General features: G+C 41.5%; 1 protein-coding gene across 4 annotated transcripts; it reads left to right on the top strand.

The window, feature by feature from the left end:
- Nucleotides 1–10,967, top strand: scg3 (secretogranin III). Of its 4 annotated transcripts, none has more exons than XM_020712564.1 (12): nt 1–736; nt 1,231–1,283; nt 1,445–1,487; nt 1,601–1,822; nt 2,782–2,924; nt 3,229–3,381; nt 3,461–3,695; nt 4,042–4,158; nt 6,904–6,987; nt 7,323–7,433; nt 8,181–8,270; nt 10,221–10,967. In XM_020712564.1, the coding sequence occupies exons 1-12, from the start codon at nt 634–636 to the stop codon at nt 10,337–10,339; spliced, it is 1,473 nt and encodes a 490-aa protein (XP_020568223.1). In that variant the 5' UTR covers nt 1–633; the 3' UTR covers nt 10,340–10,967. The 4 variants fall into 4 exon arrangements, with proteins under 4 accessions (XP_020568223.1, XP_011486787.1, XP_011486775.1 ...); XM_011488485.1 differs by having other exon boundaries at nt 1,601–1,810; XM_011488473.2 differs by having other exon boundaries at nt 54–736; nt 1,228–1,283.
- Nucleotides 10,968–11,017: the final 50 nt, after the last annotated feature.

The raw sequence follows: 11,017 nt of genomic DNA on the forward strand, positions 1-11,017 counted from the left end.
GCTCATGCGCCGTAAAGAAAATGATTAAACGAAAGATGCTAGCTAATCTCTTTGTGTTTTTTGGTATTTCTTTAAGTTAATTCTGGCTAAAAATGCTTTTTATCTTGGCCTTTTCTCTTTACTAACGACCTGTACGTGTAGTTTAAAGGTTTTAAACGCATTGGTTGTCTAATAATATCTTTTTTTATTGAATGCCAGCGTGTGAAATATTGTTCCAGGCAGGGATGTTAGACACATGGTGGGCTTTTCTTGTAGTGTACACCTCCTTCTCCGCCCTCCTCCTGTAAAGGCAGATGGGGGCCGGCCTTGTTGAAGCGGGCTATTACAGCTTTGGCAGGTGATGCCGCAGCTCACTCAGGGCTTGAAGATCCTCCTCGCTTAGAAGGTTTTAATTAGCGAGCTGACCTGGTTTCAGCACCGCGGCGCGTCAACAGCTCCAGAGGACGCCCGGAGATTTGCCCGGCCCCTCCCCGCCCTCCGCGTCTGACAGAGCGGGAGCTGCAGGCGCAGCTTCGCGGCACACTAAGCACCAGCCGGCGGCCGGAGCGGAGCTGTCCACACATTCAGCACCTCTCGTCTGGACCCTCAGCCCAGGACACCTCCAGGAGAGTCCCCCCCTCCCTGAGAATCATCATGGCGTCAAAAGCCGTCTGCCTTTTTGTCCTGTCCCAGCTTCTTGCTCTGAATGTAGTGAACCCGGTCTATGCCTTCCCCACACCTTCTGCCTCAACGGACGGTGAGTAAAAATCAACCTTTTAAACCGAAATGCCCTTTAAAATAAAATAAAATAATTAAAAAAGGGTTTAAAAGAGGGGAAATGAGGTGATAAATGGTTGCGTAAATGTATTAAGGTTAACACTGTGCTGTTGTGGGAACCTTCTCTTTAAAATCAGTTGACAAACAAAACATCAGGACAAGTTCTGCTGCCCATCTGCGGACTCTTTAACCCGCCTGTGCTATGTTTTCGCTGGAGTTTAATCTTTTGCTGTATAATCCGATTACGGCGGGCCTGTGGGAGAAGAGGGCAGAGACGCATCAACTCAGATCAATGTGAAAGCAGGAATTTTAAATGAGAACATGACAGAAAAAACACACATGGTATTAGTGATTACTGAGTGTGTTGTCTTTAGTGAAATTCCTCCTCCACAAAAGTGCTCTTAGTGAATCATGACAGGAAGTTTGCTGTAAAGCTTTGATCTCTGAAAATCTGTAATGTTTTTTTTTCAGCAGATAAATCTGTGTACAACCAACAGCTGACAGAAGAAAGACCAGTACAGCAGCAGGTAAGCCCCACCTTTATTCCAGTATCCCATACAGCAAATATCTCATCCAATATCCGGTCAAACAGGCTTTATGGTCACTCGCCAAACATCTTTAACCCAGCAAACATTATGAAACACAGCCTGAGTGGACGGTGTTTGTTCAATATTTTCTTTTTCCACAGATTGCAGAGGCAGACAGTGTAAAGGCTGCCCTACAGTCAGCTGGTAAGTGGACACCTTACCAATCAATTTACAGGAGATTCAAGTTGCAGCGTTTCCCGTAAAAACAGCTCATCTGCACCTCGGATAAACATGCTCAGCGTTTTCTCTGTTGACAGGGGGCCAGCATCCTGCCGCCTCCAAGGAGTCAGATCAGGACAGTGATGACTTTACCATGCTAAAGTCTTTGGCCGATGGCCAGAAATCAAAGGAGCCCTCAGTGGTACCGGTCAAAAAGGACGACCAATATGTTCCTGATGAATCCGATTCCACCAAGAGCCGGCGTCTTGCTGATGACTACGATTCAACCAAGAAGGGGATGGACTACGGCAAGTACCAAGGTGCACTCTCGACATACAGCGGTTGACTGTCGTTGACAAGGACAGTGCTGGTCCACTGCTGGCAGGAAAGCACACAGACGCTTGGGAGGAAGCAGGCAGAGGAAACGCGTGTGTTAGGGATAAGCCCAGACCGTCAGGGGGACTCAAAGATGGGACACGTGAATCTCAGGGAAAAAAGATAATCCCTTTCTCCTCAGCCACTAATTGTAAAAGCTTGTGTCTTACTTTTACAAGCAGCGGCTGGCAGCTATTTCATTCAGCATTCTGCAGGAATTCGCATCTTCAATCTCTACTGAATAATTTAAAAGACTGATATGAGAAACTTTTACAAAAACCCAAATCATTCAATTATTTTGTGCTTATCCTCACCAAATTCTTTTCACGCTCAGGTCTTGGTGGATTTATAGTCACTCTGTTATCCTCTCTGGTTTTATTTTCCCTTCTACTCTTCAAATGGCAACACATTTGAGAGCATGTAACTTGATCATCAGCATGAAGCTCATTGCAAGGTGACTCAGACTCAAGGTGCTGAGTGCTGCACTTCCTGGACTCATGCAGTCAGCAAAGCTTTTGGCAATACCCGTATTTCATATTTGTTTTTTATTTTGTAATGTCAGACAGATGTAGGCCAAAGAGAAAAACACATTTCTTTATGCTTTATTATAGGCAGCACTACCTATTTTTCTGTGTGTGTGTGTGTGTGTGTGTGTGTTTTTGGACTCCTTCAAGGAACAGAGGTTGTTATGTAAGGATTACTCTGAAGCAGATGCACATTTTCTACTCAAGTGCAGATAGAAATATGCTAAAGACATTTAAGGGAGCAGGAACATTATTTCCTGAAATATCCTTTTCCAAGTAATATAAAGGAGTAAAAATGTATTTTTCTGTTCAAAAATCTTTTTTTTTGAATACACAAAGTAGGTAATCTGAAGAAAATCCTTCCCGTGATCTCCCTACAGATGACCCAGAAAGCTTCCGTCAAGTGGACGGTACTCCATTGACAGCCGAGGACATCGTCCAGAAGATTGCTAACAAAATCTACGAGGAAGACGATAGAGGCGTCTTTGACAGAATCGTCTCCAAACTGCTCAAACTGGGGCTGGTGAGCGTCACTGCTAATAACCTTATCGAGCTCCACCCAGCATGTGGCATGACATTTTCACAGCAGGACCTTTCCCGGTGTCTGCGTTCACTGTTTTTCCTTACTGTGAGATAAAGAGTAGTGCAAACTGGATTTCCTCTGCTAATTTTGACAGCCAATCTGTTGCTGCTGCCCTTATCTGTCCTGCTATGGATTACTTTTGGACCAAAAAAACGCTTTGTGAAATTCTTGTTAAATGTTTCTGATTTTTGATTTTCTGTTAGTTATTACTCACTTTTGTTGCCACATTTTTCTTTTTGTTTAGATAACAGAAAGTCAGGCAGACACTCTGGAGTACCAGGTGGCAGAGGCACTCCAAGATCTCATCACCAAAAACGCCAAGAACAACGAAATTGACGACATTGAGAGTATAGACCAAGCGGCCGGAGGAGAGCAAGAGGACCAGGATTCAGACACGGTACATCCTGCATAGATGCTGAGCTGATCTAGGCAGGGATACCGAGATGGTAAAGTAGCACAACTTTGATCATTTCCAGGGCACATGGGAACCACCAAAGCGTCGCTACAATGAGAAAGAGGAAGACGCGGCAGAGGCAGATGATGAAGATGTTGAGGATGAAGTGGAAAGGGAAGCAGAAGAAGATGTGAATGAAGCTGGAGACACCTGGGAAAAAGGGACAGAAGACGGAAACGAGGTGAGCCCTGAAGATGGGCTCCAGGATCTGCAGTACTTCCCAAACTTCTACCGTCTGCTCAAAAGCCTTAACTTAGGTAAAAACACAAACATGTTGAGGTCACTGTGGCTTTTCTGACCAGATCTGAAATACAACCTTTTTCAGTGAAAAGTAGGTTTTCGCCCAAAGAGCAGCATTAGATCGATGTTGTTGTCATGGCGATATTGTTTTCAAGGATGAGTCAGTCTCTTTTTGTCTGCTTCTGTTTTCTTGCACACCAACAACAAGCAGAAGAAAGGCAGACAAAACCAAGACCAAACATCCTTTCATTTAGAATCAAAAATCCTTATGACCATCGTAGAGACTGTAGCTCTAACAACCCGGTCGTTTCAGTTAGCTTTCCAACGCTTGACTTTAGCTCCCTCTCTGCTGTGCTTTTGCAGAGAAAGACACTCAGGAGAGAGAGACACTCATAACAATCATGAAGACGCTGATCGATTTTGTGAAGATGATGGTGAAGTACGGTACCATCACACCAGAGGAAGGAGTGTCATATCTAGGTAGGTGATGTGAAAAAGTCTTTACCGTTTTTCAACAGAACATGGATTCACTAGTATATGTATTTATTATTTATTTACCTGTATGCTTATTTGAGTTTCTTAAGCCATGTACTTTTACTCTAGCTACTCTATAGTGTAGTGTGTGTAGAAAGAATGTCAGTATTATTATATAGTATCTATTTTTTATCAACTCTATACTACTTCTATCAAATAGGGTGCCTAAGGGTACTGTTTTAGAGTCTCTTCTGTTCCTTTTTTTTACAAAAAAATCCCTCTAACAACCCAGTTCTTCGACTTCATTAATCGTAACTTAGGGGGAAAAACACAGTTTTAACTCTTTTATTGTTGTTTTAATATTTATTCAATTTATATCATTTTTAATTTGCGTTGACAATAATCCAATAATGATTTGCATATATAAATCTTTACCTAAGTATAAAAAGGAAAGATATAAGAAACTTTTATGAGTTCCTTTCAAGTATGATGATGTAAGATTTAAAAAAATGTTAAGCCATTAATATGTACATATTGGGCTTTGTTTGTGTAGTGGGTCATCTCTGTCACAGCCCGTGGAAAGGTCCTCTCTATATGCCTCAGCTTCAGGAAACCTCAAATTCATTCCGCCAAATGAAATCTTTAGGTCAAAATAGTTTCCATATATTCCAATATTATATTATATTATATTATGTTATTTAAAGAGGGAACCGGTTGACCTGTAGTACTAGTACATGCTGTATAATGAGTTTCCATTATTACAGCACTGTATTCACATAGTGCAGATTGTGATGATAAATGAATGGGAATTTCCTATGTTGCCCAGCAACATGATATTGCTTCTGCCTCCTCATCCCTTTATGAGCCAGCTGGTTGCGATGGTCCAACGAGTTGCTCAGGAACATTACTGAAAATACAGAGCTGTCAATCATCTTTATACATGGGTGCTGGGGCGTCAAGGACCTCAACATGGAACGTGAGCAAGATGCGGCGTGGGAGAAATATGGTGTTTTGTTGTGCATGTGTGTGTGGGTGGAAAGAAAAGGAAAAAATACTAGACTTCCACTGTGCCTCCACACTTTTAAGGAGGTGGTTGTGTACTCAGTGAGTACATTGGAGAGTGGGATGGTTAGATAATAAGAAATGAGATGAAACTGGAACGCTCCGATCAGATAGGAACTAAATAAAGAGTGCTTGGTGTTAAGTGGTAGTGAAGAGGTCAGGACTTCCTGATTGTTGCATAATTTGTGCTTCTGGCCTTCACACACAAACCAGAATATTAATCCCGTCTCACTGATGGCCTCTGCTCACCTTTTTAACTTTATTTAGCCACACAGAAACCCTGTTATAGTCTAAAACGGAAAAGAAGCTTAAAGTGTCTGAAATAAAAAATCTGTCAGTCCTTATTTAAGATAGAAACATTTTGACCAACTGAACCATTTGATGCTGAGAAAAATAATTCAAACAATAAATAATATTAAATGTATATTGATCTGAAACATTAACAAAGCAGCACCAATATATTTAACATTTTTAGTCTGAAGAAATAGATAAAAAACATTGTGCTGATTTTTTTCTAAATGATGGATTATTTATGATCTCAGAAAGTGCAGCTGTTTTCCTACAATACCTGCTGTCTTTATGTCAAATACTGACACCAACTAAACGACAGGCAGACAAAGAATACACTTATGGAAAATAAAGTAATCAAAATGTCTAAAATAGTTAATAAAGAATGACATTATTAGCATGAGCTGAGTAATCTAAAGGCACGCCATGATCCTGGTGTTGCGCAATCCAGGCAGTGCTCTGCGTGTGCTGTTCCACCTGGCAGCCTGTGCCCACTACCCCTCCCCTTTCCTTCTCTCACACATGCAGCCGTGAGTGACAGGAGCAGCAGCAGGGACGGCAGTTCACAGATTCAGGCTGTTACAAACTCTTGCAATAAATCAATGGTGGCACAGATTTTTTTCCCAAGCACTGAGTCGCTGTCACCACCGCGCCCCGTTAAATTTGTGCCCTGGGTAATTGCCCGTATTACCTGTGCCTATAAACCGCAACTACTGTGTGCCCCCACCTGGCATCACATCAGGGGGGGCGCGCCCCACTATTTGAGAAGCACTGCTCTAAAGCATGTTTTCTAATTCAACTGAAGAAATCACCTCATGGTTAAACACACACACATATATACACACATATATACACACATATAGATGAAACTGCTTTTTATGACTGCTAATATTCACTTTTCAATATGTTCTCGTCCCATTAAGTCATATGATCTGTTTGTCTCTGCCTCTCTGAAAACACGCTAATCTAATCCCTGCAATAATGGCAGCAAACTCTGCCGTTTCCTTCTTGAATTTCAAAATAAATGTACCTGTGTTTTGAGAAATATTTTTAGAATGAAAATATCCCTTTCATAAATAGATCAAGAGGAAATGATAACAATCAGCATGAATAAATAATGTACCACTAATAGCTCACTCACCATTAGGGCTTTCTTGTATACTAATCACGTTGCACAACTATAAAGCACTGGATGTTGTTTGTTTAACACTGGCATCACACTCCTGAACCCTCTCTTCATTCATGTAATAAAAGCCTTTTCAAATGATAATAAACCTGTGAGTCAGACAGGAAAAGCGTGGGATTGACAGGCTTTCGTTCATCCTCCACAGAGGGAACTGATAACCTAATGCTGCTGATTAATCTAAGGAAAATGTCCTTCTTTTTTACATCCACCTGCAGAAAACCTTGATGCCATGATTGCCATGCAGACGAAGAACAAGCTGGGGAAGGCCCTCGGGCTCCCAGACGTCACTGCACCCAGTGGTAAACAGCTTTTAGGGGATTTTCTTCAAACATCAGAAAAATAGTCCTTTCTTTTTGGTAACTTTCCTAGAAATAATCAATATTTTAAAATAAAGGCTACCCAGTTTAAAGATTTCACTAAATAGTTAGTTAAGATATCTGTCCTTTTGCATTAAAACGAGAATTTAACTTTAGTTCTTCTCTAGAAGCAAACATCTACCAGTCAGTCAGATAATGCAGCTACATCTTCTTATAGCACTAGTAAAAGCCATGTTCTCCATACGTCCAAAGTCTTTCTTTTTTCTTTTTTTATCGGGGTGTTGTCTTTTTTTTACATGTCTTTTTGTCATGTGTAGAGAAAGACTGGGATGACGATGACAACACCAAAGCAGAAGCTGCAAAGATGCAGAAGGAGTATGAGAACCTGAAAGATTCCACCAAAGAGGAGCAGCCACCAACCGAGACCAGTCAGTGCACAACGACACCCTGAGCTGAGGGAACGCCGCCATCTTTTTACGCCTGCTTCCATATTCCGCTGAAATGATTGCTTCAATTTAAAAAAAATCATAAATGAAAACCCCTGCCTTTGTAAAGCGGGTCTCTTTTTTATAATGTAGCAAATCCTTTTCAAATGATTTCTTTTCCTCATAATTTGTTTTTAGCTAAAGCGTTCTTGTTGTGTGCTGTAAGCCTGCTTGAACAGAAGCCACTCTGAGCCCACTGGGCTGACCGTAACTAAGCCTCTGCTCGTCTCTGAGCTAGGCCACTACTTTGACGCTCAGCGGGAACGCCCATCACTGTCTTTTGTTCGGTGTACTCATCAATATAAATCTAGCACGCACAGTTACACTTCACAAAAAAAGATGCATAAAAAGACAAATGAAAAAAAGCAAGACTATCAAAAACAGAGGAGTTTTCTGCAGATGAAAGAGTCACATGAGATTTTTTTTCTTTGTAAAGAAGCTGCACTTTGTAATGTTCCCTCATCAGTTATTGTTATTTATAACTAATTGATTAAATTTTAGATGAAATGCCTGATTCCGCATTTTAAAGGGATTTGATAAACATTCTTTTCTCATTCTTAATTATTTTATTTGAAGCATCAGGACTAAAAAAGTGTCTTTGTTGGTCTTTCCTTCGTTTAAGCAGTATTTTGCTGATGGTGGCGCAAGGAGCAAACCTTCACATTTCCTTCTCCTGTTTTCTGTCTTCAGATCAACCTGGCAAGTCAGAAGCGTATCTGGAGGCTATCAGGAAGAACATCGAGTGGCTGAAAAAACACAACAAAGAAGATGGAAAAGAGGGTAGGATGCCATCTCTTACTAAAACTCAGTGAAGTTGGTTATTGGCTGCTAGATTTGAATGTTAAGCAGCTATTCTGAAGCTGTAAGGGCTTAGAGCTGAACTTACTAAGAGAAGGTCACTTTTATAAATAAATTCTTAATGAACTCCGGGTCTGACATGTTGCTCTGAAGAGCAGGATATTTGAAGCTACCCTTTGTTTGCCCCCATTTGCAATATAAAAGGATGTCGGACACCAAAACAGACGCTCCACTTCACGTCTCATGAATATGGATCAGTTCTAATGAGGCATCCCAAAAGCTTTTGATGCAACTGCACGGACCAAGACAAAGAGCGTTTTATCATTTTGAAAAGATGAAAAGGAGTAAAAAATAACACAGAAAATGGGTTTTATCGTTGTAACGTGTGTGTGGTTTCAGGCTTTACCAACTATGTTTTCATAAAGGTCTAGGTTTCTACTGTTTCTCCAACCATTGGATCAGCAAGTGACCCAAAAAGTTTCCCACACTACCCCTGTACTTGTCTAATTTAAGAAAATGATGACTGAGACTGAGCACAGGGGCATCATGGAGCAGTGGAGGATGAAATGCAAATGACTTCCTACCATTCAAGCTGTTGGTCCTATGTGGATGATCTCAGGGGGACGCCTCAGACAAGAGGATATGAGTTCTGGTTCAGAAAGATTTGTGTTTATAGCAAGTTTTAGGTGAACAAAAGGGTAAGAATTTCACGACAGAACCAAAGTTCAACCCAAATCAAACATGGAGAGGAAAGCAAAAACAAGCCATGGTCGAAGGATCGAGTGAAAGAAGAGGGCCATCTCTGCAGGAAGCTGTGAGCAGCTCATCCCTAACCTTGTCCTATATAGGACACCTCATTAGCATTCAAGAGTGAAGCTGTTGTCCGGGACAACCGGGGCCTCTGCGCTGCCCGTCAACAATCCGAAGCGGTCCGATAATGGAGCCAGGATGAGCACACAGAGTCGAAATGTGTCTGCAGGAGTCCCTCTTTCTGTCATTGCTATACCCATACTGCACCAGGTAGTTTTTTTTTAACCTAGCTGCAATTGCATTAAAGTGCGCCGTAAAGTCTACGTCTTTGTTCTCCGTCTCCTCTGGAGAGCCAATGGCTGAAGAGAACAAAAGCCCCTTTCAGCTGAAAAGGCTGTCATAGTAACAAAGTGGAAGATGGCTTGTTTATTGTGTTTACTCAACCAGAAGCATCCATTAGGACGATCCCAGCAGGCTGTGTTTGTGTGTTGATGAGTCCGTTTGTGTGTGTGTGTGTGGGTGTGTGGGTGTGTACATACGCCCACGGTTCAAAGATTAGCCAGCGGAGCAGATGGACACAGAGGTGACATCCTGCTCTTGGCTTTTTGGCTCTTCGCAGGGAAGACGGCGAGAAGTGTTCATATGCTTTTAAATCCCACACACGAGTCGCCAACAAAGCTGCACTTCTCCAGCACTGCTGTGAAAAATGCCGGAGAGGTGACAGTCTTCCCCGCTTTGGTCCCAGAGGCGATTGGAAAACAGTCCAACCACAAGAAGCACAAACAGACGCAGATTAAAAAAAAAAAAACGATTTCAAATAATACACACCCATGCTTTTATTTTGGAAATCCACCCACACTTTCCTCAAACTGCATCTGACTTGTCAGCATCCCGGCAGAAAATAAAAGCGCTTTGGTCGTCTGCTCCTACAAAAAGAGATGTAACTGTACACGCATGTTTGTCTGTGACCTTATCATGGCGAGTAAACATGTCACTTCCTTCAAATCAGAAAAACATGCTCTGACCTTAATCCTTCTCTGAGCTTGTTTGGGTTTGCCATCTTAAAAGGCCAGTGGGTTCACTGTGATCTTTGGTGCATCACTGCAGCAGCATCTTCATGAGCATCTCCCTGCAAATGACGTCTAACAAACCCATCATTTATTTCCCTGCCTGTCCTTTCAGATTATGACCTGTCCAAGCTGAAGGACTTCATGGACCAGCAGCTGGACTCGTATATCGATAAAGGCATCATCGCCAAAGAGGAAGGAGATACAATCAAGAGGATCTACAGCAGTCTGTAGCAAACGTATCCCCCCCTTCAGCCTAAAAGACAGATTCTAAAGCTAACTTAATCCACTGATTTCCAGTAGTGCGTTAAATGATTCATTTCAATGAGCTAGAAGAGCCTCTCTATCTTTCTGCATTTTCAAAATGTACTGACAGACAAATTGAGCTGACTAGACTCGAAGACTAATAAAAATAATTCTTATGATCTTAGCTCATGTCAGTACTACTTACTCCAACTGGAGTCGTGAGAAATTAATGTTGTGGAAGAAATGTGCGATCTGATCAATCTTTTAAATTTCTACTAAAAAGAAATCAAAAATCATATTAAACACATAGTTATTTTAGCCCTAATATATGTCCTTTTTCTTTTCAGTGTTTGTGTAAAAATCCTAATTTATTCTTGCTTTGTACTCGACCAAAAACTGCATTTCTAGTGGCTGTGTGCCCCGTTTTGTTGTAATCCCCGCAGAGCCCACTAGGGGGCAATGTCTGAATCATGAATTATTTCTTTGCATGTTTCTACTCCTGTAATTCAAACATTTCCACTACACTGTAGAGGCATAAGGCGTATTTTTAAATGTGACCTTTTTGGTGATTCCTTTCCTAAAAGTTGTAAAAGCAAATAAACTTGTCTTTTCTTTATCTGTGGTCCTAACTGTGACAGCAAAACTGATCACTTTCACTGTGATTTA

This window comes from Oryzias latipes, chromosome 3 (genome assembly GCF_002234675.1).
Source record: "Oryzias latipes chromosome 3, ASM223467v1".
Classification (NCBI taxonomy): Eukaryota; Metazoa; Chordata; class Actinopteri; order Beloniformes; family Adrianichthyidae; genus Oryzias; species Oryzias latipes.

Bases quoted from the DNA above. Each gene is read 5' to 3' on its own strand.
- scg3 (XM_011488473.2), top strand. From the start codon at position 634: ATGGCGTCAAAAGCCGTCTGCCTTTTTGTCCTGTCCCAGCTTCTTGCT. The intron at 4,159-6,903 runs GTAGGTGATGTG...ATCCACCTGCAG, and splicing joins GGAAGGAGTGTCATATCTAG to AAAACCTTGATGCCATGATT. The intron at 6,988-7,322 runs GTAAACAGCTTT...TGTCATGTGTAG, and splicing joins AGACGTCACTGCACCCAGTG to AGAAAGACTGGGATGACGAT.